Source organism: Scyliorhinus torazame, chromosome 11 (genome assembly GCF_047496885.1).
Source record: "Scyliorhinus torazame isolate Kashiwa2021f chromosome 11, sScyTor2.1, whole genome shotgun sequence".
NCBI lineage: Eukaryota > Metazoa > Chordata > Chondrichthyes > Carcharhiniformes > Scyliorhinidae > Scyliorhinus > Scyliorhinus torazame.
The window spans coordinates 245,825,421-245,842,425 of NC_092717.1; the positions used below are offsets into that span (position 1 = coordinate 245,825,421).

Genomic DNA, 17,005 nt, shown 5'->3' on the forward strand with positions numbered 1-17,005 from the left:
GAGCTGGCAAGGTGGATACAGAACTGGCTAGGCCATAGAAGGCAGAGAGTAGCAATGGAAGGGTGCTTTTCTAATTGGATGGCTGTGACCAGTGGTGTTCCGCAGGGGTCAGTGCTGGGACCTTTGCTGTTTGTAGTATATATAAATGATTCGGAGGAAAATGTAACTGGTCTGATTATTAAGTTTGCAGACGACACAAAGGTTGGTGGAATTGCGGATAGCGATGAGGACTGTCAGAGGATACAGCAGGATTTAGATTGTTTGGAGACTTGGGCGGAGAGATGGCAGATGGAGTTTAATCCGGACAAATGTGAGGTAATGCATTTTGGAAGGTCTAATGCAGGTAGGGAATATACAGTGAATGGTAGAACCCTCAAGAGTATTGAAAGTCAAAGAAATCTAGGAGTACGGGTCCACAGGTCACTGAAAGGGGCAACACAGGTGGAGAAGGTAGTCAAGAAGGCATACGGCATGCTTGCCTTCATTGGCCGGGGCATTGAGTATAAGAATTGGCAAGTCATGTTGCAGCTGTATAGAACCTTAGTTAGGCTATACTTGGAGTATAGTGTTCAATTCTGGTCGCCACACTACCAGAAGATGTGGAGGCTTTAGAGAGGGTGCAGAAGAGATTTACCAGAATGTTGCCTGGTATGGAGGGCATTAGCTATGAGGAGCGGTTGAATAAACTCGGTTTGTTCTCACTGGAACGAAGGAGGTTGAGGGGCGACCTGATAGAGGTCTACAAAATTATGAGGGGCATAGACAGAGTGGATAGTCAGAGGCTTTTCCCCGGGGTAGAGGGGTCAATTACTAGGGGGCATAGGGGCAAGGTTTAGAGTAGATGTACGAGGCAAGTTTTTTACGCAGAGGGTAGTGGGTGCCTGGAACTCGCTACCGGAGGAGGTGGTGGAAGCAGGGACGATAGTGACATTTAAGGGGCATCTTGACAAATACATGAATAGGATGGGAATAGAGGGTTACGGACCCCGGAAGTGTAGAAGATTGTAGTTTAGTCGGGCAGCATGGTCGGCACGGGCTTGGAGGGCCGAAGGGCCTGTTCCTGTGCTGTACATTTCTTTGTTCTTTGTATCCAGCTCCATCTAGTGGTCAATTATGATAGTACATTAATCCTTTATATTCTAGGCATAATAATAATAATCTTTATTGTCTCAAGTAGGCTTACATTAACGCTGCACTGAAGTTACTGTGAAAAGTCCCTAGTCGCCACATTCCGGTGCCTGTTCGGGTACATGGAGGGAGAATTTGCACTGTCCAAATTACCTAACAAGCACGTCTTTCCGGACTTGTGGGAGGAAACCGGAGCACCCGGAGGAAACCCACGCAGACACAGGGAGAGCGTGCAGACTCCGCACAGACAGTGACCCAAGCTGGGAATCGAACCTGGGACCCAGGCGCTGTGAAGCAGCAATGCTAACCACTGTGCTACCATGCCACCCATACATTCTATATAATGACATATGTGCCTTCAGCCTGCTGGACCCATGTCTTGGAGATCACTCCATAGCCTTCTCCCCCTTGACTTGAGCACAAAAATCTAGACTGATGCTCCAGTGCCATACTGAGCAAATGTTGCACAGTTGGAGGTTCATCTTTCAGTATGATGGGATGGACAAAGGAGATCCCAGTCACTATTTTAATAAAGAATAAAGAGTTCTCCCTGGGTATATTTAACCCTCAATCAACATAACTAAGAGAAAACAGGCTATCTGGTCATTATCACTTTGCTGTTTGTGGAATCATGCTGTGTACAAAATTAGCATTTCCTTCAGTACAACAGTGGCCACACTTCAAACGTACCTCCTTGGCTACAAAATGCTTTGGGCGTCCTGAGGTTGTGAAAGGCGCGATGGAAATGCAAGCCCATCTTCCCAAAGGACCCGTGATTGGAATGTTTAATCTCTTTAGCAGTGGACACATGGGCCAAATTATTTTTGTAGAATATTTTTGGAATGTTTTCCAGATGTACAATTTCACTAACTTTGCCATGTCACTGAATGAACTGGATAAAGAAATGGAGAATGTTATTGCGCCCACTGATTGCCGATTTCGACCTGACATTAAAGCCATGGAAAATGGTGATATAGGTATGATCAAACATTAATAGTTAGAAATAACTCTGACGGGAAAAATTGAGAAAATCTTTGTCGTATTTGGAGTCTTCCACGTCCACTTTGTGGGCGAGGGTGAAATTTGAATGAAGATGTAAAATAGAAAATGTAATGCTGGAATACTAAATGTGGGAGAGTTTCCCCAAAGTTGCGAATTGGACGCGGGTACCGAGCCTGTCCAATTCTCTGGGTTTCCCCAGGATCCTGTCTGCCCCAGCGGGCTCTATAGAATTCCAACCTCTGCATCTGATGTTGGATAAATTGAGCGTTAAATCGTTCTTTGATTCAATACTGCTCCTTGGATGGCACCGTCAGTACTGCCTGGTCTAAAGTTTTCTGTCCTGCAGAACCAGAGGTTAGTCAACACACAGTCCACAATTGCGTTGTTGTTGTATTAAGCTGTGGGTTGCAAAAGGAAAATGACTAGCATAGATGATACTGGTCGTCTTTGGGTAAGGGGGAAGTGCAAGATGAAGTAATAATGGTATATTTGTGACCAAGGATGAAGCATCATTATCCAGACCTGTGGCAAAGATACATCATTCCTACAGCACCACCACCCTTCTCAGCCCCTCTTGTTGTCTCTGTATTGTCGTATTGCTTGTCCAACATTCAGTACTGGAGGAGCAGACATTTCATATGTGACCCCGGGATGAGCTTTCAAACACAGATCCACGCCATCACCATGATCGCTCATTTCCACCTCCATGATATTTATTGCCAGTCCCAGATCCAGCTCGGCTCTTCTGCTTTGTTACCTCCAGACCTGACTATTTGAACGCACTCTTGGCTATACTCCCACGTTCCACCCTCCATAAATTTGAGGTTATCCAAACCCCTGCTACTCTGCTCTATCTCGGACCACAGAGTCAGTGCAGAAGAGGCCCATCGAGCCTCATGGTGCCTAATCCCATTTGCCATACCTTGTATGGTTTTTTTTTATTTGTTCATGGGATGTGGCCATCGAAAGCTGTGCCAGCATTTATTGCTCATCCCGAATTGCCCAGTCAAGAGACAACCACATTGCTGTGGATCTGGAGTTACATGTGGGCCAGACCAGGTAAGGAAGGTTTTTACGACAGTCGACAATGGTTTCATGGTCGCTATTAGACTTTAATTCCAGATTTTTATTGAATTCAAATTTCACCATCTGCAGAGGCGGGATTTGAACCCGGGTCCCCATTACTCCGGGTCTCTGGTTTACTAGTCCAGTTACAATACCACTACGCCACCGTCTCTCCTTGTTATTGTAATTATCTGCTTGTCTTCTCAACCTGCAAAATAATGCTTATTCAGGGGAAGCGGGAATATGAATACATTTTTATTTTAATGGCAAGTGAGTGTCTATATTGGCATTCAGGAACTTTGAAGGAGAAAAGAGTTCTGAATTTCTGCTTCAGCTGTCACTCTCATAATGCATGTGGAAAATAAATGTGTGAAAGGTTGACCATCAGAACTGAACACGCGTCGCACTGCCAAGCCCGTTACTCAAATGTATTTGTTCGGAGTTACTGTGAATGTGCAGGTGAACAAACCGGCCTGTTTAAATTTTTGGTAGACTTAGCCAGTGAAGAAAAGAAGAGGCTGGAAGAAAAGCAAAGAGCTGCTCGCAAGCAACGCGCCAAGACTGACAATGATTGGAAGAACAAGTTAGTATTGGCTCTCCTCAGTTTCGTTTATTTAGTGATGTACATTTGGAGATTTAAGGGAGTCATGTTAAACTGTTCTTTCCGTCTGCCACCCGTCACATAGAAGTAAATTGATAACTTTGGGACGGTCACTTTTTCATATGTTTGAATTCAAATGTTGTTTGTCTGTTCAAATTAGCTGTGACATTATCGTAAATGTAAAGAACTACAAGGGTTAATGTAATGTCTAAATCAACCACTAGAGGGAGCTAGATGTACAACTATATAAGACATTGATGCTAAGCCTTGTAGGTGAGTGGTTGAGGAGAAACCGAGAGAACAGACTGAAGGAAATATAGTGTGACTGAGAGCAGATCATAGTTTTTGTTTTTAAAATATTTTTATTCTCCTTTTTCACATTTTCTCCCGCATTTACACCCATCAACAATAAACAATAATCAGCAAGATATGTCAATCCCCATAACAATAACAACGATCCCATCCGCCCACCAACCCCCAAACATCAGCCCACATCAGGGATTACCCGTAGTCACCCTTAATCTACACAGCACCTCTCCCCCCCCCCCCCCCCAACTAATGTTCAATGTTATCCAGTTCTTGAAAATGCATAATAGTGCCCATGACTTGTAGAACCCCTCCGAGCTTCCCCTCAGTTCGAACTTAACCTTCTCAAGGGTCCAACAGGTCCCCCCACCATGCCAAGGCACTGGGTGGAGAGGCTGATCTCCATCCCAACAGCATCCGCCTTCGGGCGATTAACGAGGCGAAGGCTATGACATCTGCCTCCGCACCAGTTTCCAACCCTGGCTGGTCCGACACCCCGAATATGGCCTCCTGGGGACCCGGGTCCAGCTTCACACGCACCACCTTGGAAATTACCCTAAACACCTCCTTCCAGTACTCCCCTAGCTTTGGACAGGACCAAAACATATGAACGTGATAAGCCCCCCCCCGCACTCCCCCCCCCCCCCCCGCCCCCCCCCCCCCCCCCGCCACAATGCTCACACACATCCTCTACTCCTTCAAAAAATCAGCTCATCCTCGCCCTCGTGAGGTGCGCTCTATATACCACCTTCAGCTGTATCAGCCCCAACCTCGCACATGAGGTGGAGGCATTCACTCTCCGGATCACCTCACACAAGACCCCCTCCTCTATAACCTCTCCCAGCTCTTCCTCCCACTTTGCTTTAATCCCTTCCAGTGGTGCCTTATCCTCTTCCAAAATAGCTCCGTACACGGCTGACACTACCCCCTTCCCCAGTCCCCTTGTCGTCAACACCTCTTCCAGCAATGTGGAGACCGGTTCCTCTGGGAAGCTCTGTATCTCCTTCCTGGCAAAATCCTGAACCTGCATGTACCTAAACACTTCTCCCTGCTCAAGCCCATACTTCGCTTCCAGCTCCCTCAATCCTGAAAACCGACCCCGAAGAAACAAATCTTTTTGCGTCTTAATCCCCTTCTCTTCCCATTTCTGAAAACTTCCATCCCACCTCCCTGGCTCAAATCTGTGGTTCCCCCGAATCGGCATTTCCCTTGACCCTACCCCCAACCCAAAGTGTTGGCGAAACTGCCTCCAGATTTTCAATGAAGCTATTATTACCGGACTCCCTGAATATTTCCCCGGAGCTATCGGGAGCGGCGCTGTTGCTAGTGCCTTCAGCCCCGACCCCCTGCACAAACTCCATTCTGACCCACTGAGAATGAACCCCTCTGACCCAGCTCCGCACCTTCTCCACATTCGCCGCCCAGTAGTAGTACAACAGGTTCTGGAGATCCAAACCCCTGCCTGCCTTCCCCTCTGTAGCAGCACCTTTCTCACCCTGGCCACCTTCTCTCCCCATATGAATGAGGTAGAGCAGATCAAAGTTAATGTAATAGTGTAGAGATCAGTAGTAGATGAGTGTAGATTATATGGTTATTATCAACTGTGTATTATATAGGAGTAAGTGTCGAATTCAAATAAGTAGTGTTAATAAATTTATAGCTTTGTTCAATTTAAAGCTATTGTGGTCTTTGTGAACACTACACCAACCATCCTAAAAAATAGCAACACTAAGAACACCACATTAGTGTTAATGATATTGAACAATTAACCAGACTGGCAGTTTTGATTTTGTAAAGTTCGCATTAGCAGAGGCAGCTTCAAGTACAGTTGTTCCTACTATAAATTTAGAAATTGGGAAACAGAAAGAAAATTATATATTGATGCTTTGCTATTCAAAACTAAAGAGCATTTCTGAATTCAGTTTGTGTTCTTTAGAAAATGGTGTTGTTTGTAAAATAGTTTCAACTAGCATATTTTTAATTTTCAAATTAATACCCGACCTAAAGTCCTGCATATTACAAGACGTTAGGTTGGTACCTTTGGTGGCTTTGATTTGAACTTAGACCCCACTGTGTACCACATTGCAAGGACCTGTGTTGAATGAGTGAGCTGAGCATTGAGAGTGTTAACACGTTCTAAGAATTCCAAAGATTCTGAGTGAATAATTGACTCCTCGTTTCAGTTCTAAATGGCCAACTTCTAGACTCTCCAGTCAGGGGAAACAGCCTCTCACAGTACCTACCCTGTCAAGAACTCAAAGAATTTTATACATGTCAATTAGATTGCCTTTATTGTTTTAAATACCAGATAGGGTGCACTTTCAGAGGGCTGGTGCAGACTTAGTGGGACAAATGGCCTCCTTCTGCACTGTAGGGATTCTATGAAAATAGGCCCATTCAACTCAATCTCTCCCATGATACGAGGAATCTGAACCTACGTTACTTCCCATCTAGTAAAGCCATCCTTGGGTATAGAAACAGAATCTATCCACAGATGTGGTGTCACCAAAGCTATATATAATTCCAACCAGACCTACTTACCCTTTATACTTGTATCCACCTGTAATAAAGGTTACTATTTCATTTTCTTTATATCAAAGCGTGGTAACCTGGTCCAGTTTTAATAATACAGCTGTACCACAAAAATTAAGCATTTTTAATCGGTCTGGTTTACCATCTGTGAGTAACCTGATTTTAAATAACTGTAAATGACTTTTAAAAATATACAGAACAATTTGCTATTTATATATTCAGGTACAGTAGCCAGTTTCTTGGGAAAATTTTCAAATCAGTTGGGTTTAAAAGCTTTTAAAACGTGCTGATTATGTCCTTCTGGCCACAAGTCCCGAAAGACGTGCTTGTTAGGTGAATTGGACATTCTGAATTCTCCCTCAGTGTACCCGAACAGGCGCCGGAATGTGGCGACTAGGGGCTTTTCACAGCAACTTCATTGCAGTGTTAATGTAAGCCTACTTGTGACACTAATAAAGATTACTATTATTATAAAACGACTAGCTTAATATTTGGAGCCTCGTTTAGAACAAGTCAAATTAGCGGAAACTCCCAATGATTAACACATCGCTCGCGGGGCCTGGTTTTGTGGGTGGGCCGGTTTGGAGTGGCGTGTCCTGATCCTAATGCGTTGACAGCACTGACTCCGAGGAGAAGAGGGAGCTCATTTCAGGGCAGTGACTTCCATCTTTGTACCTCAGTTCGGAGTGCTTCACTATGTTTTCAGCTGCACACAATCACAAAGACTCCACTTTCACACACCGGTTTAGTGTTGGAAGTACAGTTTTCCGCTTCCCTTGATTCGAAAGTTTGCACCTGTAATGATTGCCTCTTGTTTAGCAGAATTAAATACTGATCAGGAATTTTCTAATAACCTGTGCTTCTCTCTACTGTTTTCCCCAAAGGAACCAATTGGCAGAGGGTCCCAGGTTTGGCTTGTTTGTACTTCATTGTTGGCTTTCTGGCTTTCTGTGTTGAATTGCTTGGGATAACATTCTTTTTCTTTGAAATTAACTCTTGATTATTAAACAAAATCAGCGTACAGTTGACCACACTTAAAACAGATTATGGCCATGGCATCCAAGGCTAAGAGAAGTTAACTGATGATATTCTCTCTTTATATTCAAGACGACATATTCAAGTGGCGGCTGGATGTAGCACTTGGGGAGAATGGGATCAAAGGCTATGGGGAGAAAGCAGGATTAGGCTATTGAGTTGGATGATCAGCCATGATCGTGACGAATGGCAGAGCAGGCTCGAAGGGCCGAATGGCCTCCTCCTGCTCCTATCTTCTATGTATCTCGTCTCAGAAGCATTCACAATTAAGCAGTAATATCATGTCATAAAGTAACCTATAAACATATTAAATTTCAAAGATTCACAGATTTAGCTATTCTTGATTTGGCATGGAAGATTATTGTGACAGTTAAAGGTAGTATCTTGGTAAGAAGCTTAATCATATTTCTCAGACAGTTTGTCCATAAGACCATATCATAAGACATAGGAGCAGAATTAGGCCACTCGGCCCATTGAGTCTGCTTTGCCATTCAATCATGGCTGATACATTTTTCATCACCATTCTCCAGCCTTCTCCCCTTATTAATCAGGAACATGTCTATCTCTGTCTTAAAGACACTCAGTGATTTGGCCTCCACAGCCTTCTGCGGCAAAGAGTTCCACAGATTCACCACCCTCTGGCTGAAGAAATCCCTACTCACCTCTGTTTTAAAGGCTCGTTCCTTCAGTCTGAGATTGTGCCCTCTGGTTCTAGTTTTTCCTACCAGTGGAAACATCCTCTCCACGTCCACTCTATCCAGGCCTCGCAGTATCCTGTAACTTTCAATAAGATCCCCCTCATCCTTCTAAACTCCGAGTACAGACCCAGAGTCCTCAACTGCTTTTTTTTTTGGCTGAGAAAATGTCAAGCCTCCCGCCTGCGAGGTGGATTTTGAAGGCTTTGACCATATTTACGTGCCAGCCTTGTTCACACAAACAGGCCACTCGGCCCAAATGGTCAATGCTGGTGTTTATGCTCCACGCAAAGTCTTCTTCATCTCATTCATCATCATAATCTTCTATTCCTTTCTTCCTGGACTCATCCAGCTTCTTCTTAAACTATTCGCCTCAACTACTCCATGTTGGTGTGGTTTGCCCAGTTAATCTGTGACCATGAGGATGTATAAACATACAAAAAAGGAGCCGGGGTACACCATTTGGCCCTTCGAGCCACATTCAATATGATCATGACTGATCCTCAATCGCAACACCATACTCCCGTGGTCTCCCAATAACCCTTGACACCTTTATAGTCTAGAATTCTATTTCCTTGTTTAATGTGATGATAATTGCTGAACAGCCGAACCTCTTGGGTGTCCGTCTAACTCGCCACTGGAGTATTTTCCCCTTAACCTATACTGGCCTCAGGTTTGGAGGGATCCTTGGTGCCGTAATCAGTCCAAAACTCGAAAGCTGCCTTGACATTACGGGCAGCTGCTATCGCCTGTCCACTGGCGTTCAGCTCTTGTGTCCATGACTAGATCAAAGCTGTGGTCAAGATCTGGAGCTGAATGGTTGAGGTGGAACCCAAACTTATCAACGTGTTATATGGCAAGACGATGTTGCTTGATGGCAGCGTTAATTATTCATTCCACCATTTTATGAATTATTGAGGGGAACTGATGGGGCAATACCTAGCTGGCTTAGGTTTCTTTGGTCTTTTATTGATATACATCATATCAGCACGGTAGCATTGTGGATAGTACAATTGCTTCACAGCTCCAGGGTCCCTGGTTCGATTCCGGCTTGGGTCACTGTCTGTGCGGAGTCTGCACATCCCCCCCATGTCTGCGTGGGTTTCCTCCGGGTGCTCCGGTTTCCTCCCAGTCCAAAGATGTGCAGGTTAGGTGGATTGGCCGTGATAAATTGCCCTTAGTGTCCAAAATTGCCCTTAGTGTTGGGTGGGGTTGCTGGGTTGTGGGGATAGGGTGGAGGTGTTGACCTTGGGTCGGGTGCTCTTTCCAAGAGCCGGTGCAGACTCGATGGGCCGTGTGGCCTCCTTCTGCACTGTAAATTCTATGATAATCAGGGCAGTTTTCCATATTGGACGAAGTGACAAGTACAAGAGCTTCATATCACTGAACATTATTAAGAACGTTTGACCGACACTGAACTACTAAGCAACGACTAGGCAAAAGGCTGAGGTATTACCCGCACCATAGATTATCATAGAATTTACAGTGCAGAAAGAGGCCATTCGGCCCATCGAGTCTGCACCGGCTCTTGGAAAGAGCACCCGACCCAAGATGAGGTGATCAAGCTCACATCGAAGGCGATGATTCTTTGACTGCAGTTCGGCCATCTTCTTGTTGAAGGGTTACTCCTGGGTTCCTGCTGCTCGATGTTCTGAGTCTTTGTGCTTTTATTCGATTTCTTCTCCCAGTACTGGACTTTTCCATGGAATATGGTGGGTCAGCAGCTCACACCCCTGCCCTGAGGACATCCTGTTATTCAGCAACTGCTGTGGATGGGCCATTTTGTCACCTTTACAACTGCAGTTATGTGCTAAGTGGCTTTTAACACAGGACACTGTCCAGACGGCTAGTTTATAAAAACTGGCTTACAATTCTCCTCACAAAATCTGCAGAGTTTATTTATATTCCCATCATGTTTTGAGAACTTAGCCTGTTGGGCCATTTACAGCTGAAACTGCAACTTCAGCCATTTTCTCAACTGCAGAGTTGTCCATTTTCTCAATGTGCCTCAGATTTGGCCGTGGAGCACATGGCGACAACCTTATCGAACCACTGCTGCTCATGACACATCGATTACACCCATAGTGCAGTTAAGAAGGAAATTCCAGGATTTTGATCCAGCAACAGTGAAGGACGGTGAGGTAGTTCCAAGTCAGGGTGGCGTGTGGCTATGAGGGGAACTTGCAGACTGTGGTGTTTTCTGCCATCCTTGCCCTTCTAGGGGGCAGGGGTCACAGGTTTGGAAGGTACTGTCAGAGAAGCCTTAGTGAGTTGCTGCAGCACACATTTCAATATGGTACACACTGCTGCCACATTCTGTCAGTGTTGGAGGAAATCAATGTTGAAGGTGGTGAATGGGAGGGGATCGAGTAGGCTGCTTTGTCCTGGATGGTATCGAACTTCTTGAGTGTTGTTGGAGCTGCACTCATCTAGGTACATAGTGGCCAGTTTAGTTCAGTTGGCTGGACAGCGGGTTCGTGATGCAGAGCGAGGCTGAGGTTATTCATTGAAGGCCCCGCCTTCTCAACCTTGCCCCTCGGCTGAAGTGTGGTAAGTTACTCGCCACAGAATTCCCAGCCTCTGATCTCATATCAGTCAGTACTGCTTTCTTTCTCATCATTCAGGTAACCCTGTGTTTTAGCTTCACGAGGCGGATACCTCATTCTGAGCTATGCCTGATGTTGGCCCTTTTCCACTGAGCCAGGACTGGTGTCCTGGGTGATCGATGATGGAAGAGTGTCTTGGCTATTTGGCTACAGTTACAAGGTATACAGTTCTGTTGCTGCTGTTGACCCACATCACCTCATGGATTCCCCAGTTTTAAGTGGATAGACCTGTCCGTCCCACTTGGCGTTATGGTAGTGCTCAGATATCCTCACCATGAGGATGAGGCTTTGTCTTTATAAGGACTACATGGCGAGCATGCCTACCATTATCTCACCAATTAATCAGGAAGTTACAGCCTCCGGAACATGGCTTGTTTGGTCAATGGTGATCATATACCTGACTTTCTTCAAATGCTGTTTGACACAACAGAGTACTGATTCATCAGCAGAGGTATCCATAAGGTCAGGAAATTTCATGAAACTTGTTTGATTTGATTTGACTTCATGATATTGAGTCAATATTGAAGACTCCCAGGTCCGGGTCTGATGAGCATCACTCCCGGACGGAACAAGGACCTCCCAAAGGACCGAAACCGAGGAATCTGGGACATGATTCTGAAAGTAAGAATCAGGCTGTTGCTTGACGAGTCTGGGGAACAGTTCTCCTGCCTTGGAACATCCCCCAAATGGTACCGGGGAGGATTCTCTTTTTATTGATGAGATGTGAATGTTGCTAGCAAGACCAACTTGCACTTCCTACTGCTATGCAACTGGGTGGCTTGCTGGGCCATTGCAGAAGGCAGTTCAGTCGACCACAATGCTGGATCTGGGATCACATGTTGTAATGAGGCACTTTCACAGACTTAATTACAAACCACACAGGTATTTATTAATAAGTACAACTGTACAGCAGCCATGCAGCCACCCTTAGTCCCCCACATGTCTTCTGCCTAAGAGAGGGACTCCACCCATGGGTGATTACCCACTCTTGAGTCTCAATCGGTCACCCAAGCCACGTGACCCGTACTCTGCTGTGTTCCCCTTAAAGGGACAATCATCACAAATCGTCACACATATAGTACAGACCAAGTGTCCACAAATTTCCTTTCTGAAGGGCATTAGTGAATTGGATGTTTATTTTTTGGACAATCCAGTAGTTTCATGTCAACCAATACTGATGCTGGCTTTAAAAATAAAATCAGAATTATTTAATTAGTTGATTTCCTAGCTGCCATGATGGGATCTGAACCCATGTTACCAGACCACAGTCCAGACCTCTGGTTTAGCAGTCCAGTAATATAATTGCAATACTACTGTATCCTCCGATTTGCAGGGGCATTCATATTTTTTAAATATAAAAGAAATACGGGGAGGCGCGGTGACACAGTAGTTAGCATTGCTGCCTCACGGCGCCGAGGTCCCAGGTTCAATACCGGCCCTGGTTCACTGTCCGTGTGGAGTTTGCACATTCTCCCCGTGTCTGCGTGGGTCTCACCCCCACAACCCTGAAGATGTGCAGGGTAGGTGGATTGACCATGTTAAATTGCCCCTTCATTGGAAAATTTTAAAACAAACAAATAAATAAAAAAAAGGAAAACAATGTTTTAAAAGTCAACAGATGTAGCTTTAAATGAACATGGGACAAAATACCCTTTCATTCCCATTCGGACAATATACAGTCTTTAACTATTTACAAAGTATGAGTAATGCAATGGTGACGCTTTCCCCTTGTTTACACCTAGCTGAATTTTTGAAATGAAGCTGTTTTGCCAGCACAGCAGGTACAGTAGTTCAAAGCTCATGGGGCCAGAATTTATCTGATGCACCACACCAGCTGTAACAGCCATTCCTGTCTGTTCTACTTCTGAGATGGGATGTTTTTTATTAAATTCTGAAGCTAACAGAATGGGGGAATTCTGGCTAAGTTTGCCGATGATACAAAGATAGGTGGAGGGGCAGGTGGTATGGAGGAGGTGGGGAGGCTGCAGAAAGATTTAGACAGTTTAGGAGAGTGGTCCAAGAAATGGCTGATGAAATTCAACGTGGGCAAGTGCGAGTCTTGCACTTTGGAAAAAAGAATAGAGGCATGGACTATTTTCTAAACGGTGACAAAATTCATAATGTTGAAGTGCAAAGGGACTTGGGAGTCCTAGTCCAGGATTCTCTAAAGGTAAACTTGCAGGTTGAGTCCGTAATTAAGAAAGCAAATGCAATGTTGTCATTTATCTCAAGAGGCTTGGAATATAAAAGCAGGGATGTACTTCTGAAGCTTTATAAAGCATTAGTTAGGCCCCATTTAGAATACTGTGAGCAATTTTGGGCCCCACACCTCAGGAAGGGCATACTGGCACTGGAGCGGTTCCAGCGGAGATTCACACGGATGATCCCAGGAATGGTAGGCCTATCATACGATGAACGTCTGAGGATCCTGGGATTATATTAATTGGAGTTTAGGAGGTTGAGGGGAGATCTAATAGAAACTTACAAGATAATGAATGGCTTAGATAGGGTGGACGTAGGGAAGTTGTTTCCATTAGCAGGGGAGACTTGGACCCGGGGGCACAGCCTTAGAATAAAAGGGAGTCACTTTAGAACAGAGATGAGGAGAAATTTCTTCAGCCAGAGTGGTGGGTCTGTGGATTTCTCGAGGAATTAAGGGCTATGGAGAGAGGGTAAATGGAGTTGAAATCAGCCATGATTGAACGGTGGAGTGGATTCGATGGGCCGAATGGCCTTACTTCCACTCCTATGTCTTATGGTCTTATGGTATGTCTTAATGAGCACTGAGCCAGCATTATATTCAGAAGCAGTGGTCACGGCAATTGGGCGTGTGCAGTATAAAGTCCTGACGCTCAAATGACCAAAAGTTGGAGAAGACACTGCTGACACGATCAGAATACGTGCTGTCTTTTATTGAAGTAGAGACTTTATTTCAGCATGCCGCATAACCACTGTACGGTGATGGGATGTTTGCCTTTACTGGATGCATTCTCTCTCAATTTTATGTTGTGTTCTCATTTTCCTGAATCTTAACGGCATGCCCACTCCATATCTTGCATGATGCATTCTTTAAGGCAAAATTGCAATGGACTTATTAAAATTATTTGATTTTGTGATATGATTCCGTGAATTTTGTTTTGCCAAACATTTTGTTAGCAGCAATATATGACAACTTGCTTGAAGAATGCAGCATTTTTTGGTAATTGAATAGTGAGCATCTGATACATTTCAAGTGCGCGTGTGCATTCTTACAGGAGACAGGGGTGTCCAGCCTGTGGGAGGGCAAGGTCAGTGGAAGATAAACGTGTTCAGACCAGCGAGTGTGCTGCATACAGTTGTGCGCACACAACAGCCACACACCTCATGCCTACCTTGTATCCCCTTAAATGTCATTGGCTCTGTGACTATGGGACTGATTCCCGATGAGTGTGACAAAATGGCTTCCTAGTTGGTATAAGTCCATCAGTCAGCAGCCTTTAGGTCTGTATCAGTAAACTGGCTTTGCACTCAAGCTCACAAAGATGGCAGGAGCTTGTTTAGGCCAGATAGAGGGGCCAGGGGGTCACGTTTAGCCAGTGGGTCACACATTGGACACTCCTGTTTCCTGGTGTATTCTGCACCCTTCTAATATTAATACTGTGCTCTTATGTAAAAGTACAAAGCTCTGTACCATTTGCCTAGTGTTACGTAATGAATCTGATTGATCAGGATGAAGGTTTTTGGAGAATAAAATATATGGTGCAAGTCCCACTCGGCAGTTGCTCTTTCACATCAGACAATGCAGCATCTAGCAATCGCATGTTTTATTTTCTTATGTGATTTTTTAAAATAGGTGGTTCCATCAAGGTCCCAATCCCTACACTGGTGCATCAGACTGGCTGTGTTCAGGAGGCTACTGGGATCGGAATTACTCCCACTGCAGTGATATTTATTAAGTCAACATTGGGAGATGAAGTCAGCCGGCGTCTCGGCTACGAACAAATTTCAGGGCACATATTATTTCATGACTTTTTTAAAAAAAACAGTACAACCTCAACCAATGTAAATTGACTTACTTTTGGTCTCTTCCAATACGAATGTTCTTTGAGAGTTTTCTTGTAAGTACTGCCAAGAATTTCTGCTAGAAGCCTCTTCATGAGAGCACCTCTACGATAAACGGTTCTTTCACTTTTTCAACTGTTGAGACCTTTTCTAGAAGTGCCCAAGAGTGAAGCTGTTTACCCACCTCTGACGGGTTTCTTGTAAGGCAGTAAGTGGGAGTAAAGTTTGTCCGTTAAGTTCCTTAAGACGGTTTATAGCGGGGTGCTAAATTAAGCAATTTGTACTCGAGCAATAAGTGGGAGTGATACTGGCCCATTGAGTCTCTTCAAACTGTTTATTGTACGACACTAAGTTAAGCTATTGCTATGCAAACATGCTATCCTTACTTCGTCTGTTTCTGAAAAACCTAATCACTTATCACAATGTCACAGTATTTTAGCTATATGCAAGTTTTGTTGAGATCCATTGTAGAGCTAGATAAGGATTGCGTCTATAAAATAACAATCTCTATCTAAACTGTTTTAGAAACAGTCTTTGGCCCCATTTAGATTCGTAGGAATTGCATAATGCATCCATTAATTGACATGTTTTGTGGATTTTGTATCCTGAAAATATAGTTCAGTTTCAATATCTCAATGTATCGCTCCAATATCTCATTTCAGAAATGTGTGTGGAGGGAGTGCTTTGCCTCTTAGACAACATATTCCATCTTATTGCCGAGTCATTGGTAATCTTAACATTCTATTTCCAGTTTATTTTTTTGTCTATTTAACGTGTGTTTGTGTTGAAATTGACTTGACATGTAGTGGTTTTTCTTTGAGAACTGTGTTTCGTTCGGGAGTTTCAAAGCGTTGGCAAGCTTTGCAAACCTTATTTGGAAAAACTGTATAGCTAAAAGTGTAAAGAAAATTCTGTAATTATTTGTACAGTATATCAGAACATAAGTTCAGGAAATTTTGAAGTTTAAAAAAAAACCGAAGGTTGAATGTATTAAAACTGCAATGTTTGAAATTGTGATCAGTTGTACTCACAAGGTTTATCAAATGTGGAAAAATTCTCCCATTGTAGATCTGAATTCTAGTCACTTTAGGTCTGCAATTCATCTGGCCCTTGTAGAATTAGATTAATGGCGTCGTAGTCTAGGTTACAAAACCCTCACCTCGTTAGCAGTTAGTACTGACAATGGGAGTAGTTTTGTGTTGCACACCACCCAATGTGTTCAAAGACATGAGCTCCAAATGTGAAGTAACAAAAATGAATGAATTATGTTGAAATGAATCTATCTCAAATGCATTGAAATCACATTTTACAAATTGTGATGCATTACAGTTTGAACTAATGTTGGATTCAGTTAAACCCATAATTGGCAGCACATTTGATATTTTACTATTTTCAATTAGAATGTCTTCAATTCTCAGTTCTCCAAAGCTTCAGTAGTGAAAAATATGCAAACACAGACACGGGATCCTTCTCTGTATCTCTTATGTCTGCTGTTACCAATTTTCAACGATGGTGTGGGTATTGGACTGAACTTAAAAAGTACGCATATCTTGGAAGTAATGGAAGAACACTAAGTCAGATTTTTAACTGCTGCTTGTCATTTAATACAAGAATATAAAATGTAATATTGCTGCTAAATAAAGGCTTTTCAAAATGTGTAGATATAAAACGATTGTCTTTGTTTCATGTCGAAGTGCTGTGGGGAGGGGAGGATGAAATATTTCGGGACAACTCCATTTATCGTCAGCTGCCTGGCTCCCCAGCACTGCAAATCTAACATATAATAGGAACTGGTGATTTGAAAGTGGACAGGGCTTCGAGCCAACCCTGATCTATGCCAAATATTCTTCCTGAACTCTGTCTTCTCTCTGCTCCATACATTTGACACAACGCTTGATTATTTTTTTCTTTTTGGAGATATCCGCAACCTTCCAACATTGTACAGAAACGTTCTTCAATGTCATGCATGTGGTGATGTGCATCAATGTAAATAC

At 43.8% G+C, this 17,005-nt stretch overlaps 1 protein-coding gene across 3 annotated transcripts in view; it reads left to right on the forward strand.

The window, feature by feature from the left end:
• osbpl1a (oxysterol binding protein-like 1A) overlaps window positions 1–16,680 on the forward strand; it is a 298,479-nt gene extending 281,799 nt beyond the window's left edge. For 2 of the 3 annotated variants that reach the window (XM_072468513.1, XM_072468515.1), the window contains 4 exons: window positions 1,982–2,105; window positions 3,688–3,778; window positions 7,519–7,542; window positions 14,803–16,680. In XM_072468513.1, the coding sequence (XP_072324614.1) occupies window positions 1,982–2,105; window positions 3,688–3,778; window positions 7,519–7,542; window positions 14,803–14,905 (342 nt within the window). In that variant the 3' untranslated portion in view covers window positions 14,906–16,680. The remainder of the gene's footprint in view (window positions 1–1,981; window positions 2,106–3,687; window positions 3,779–7,518; window positions 7,543–14,802) is intronic. The other variant, XM_072468514.1, reaches the window with a different exon arrangement.
• The last annotated feature ends 325 nt before the right edge of the window (window positions 16,681–17,005 follow it).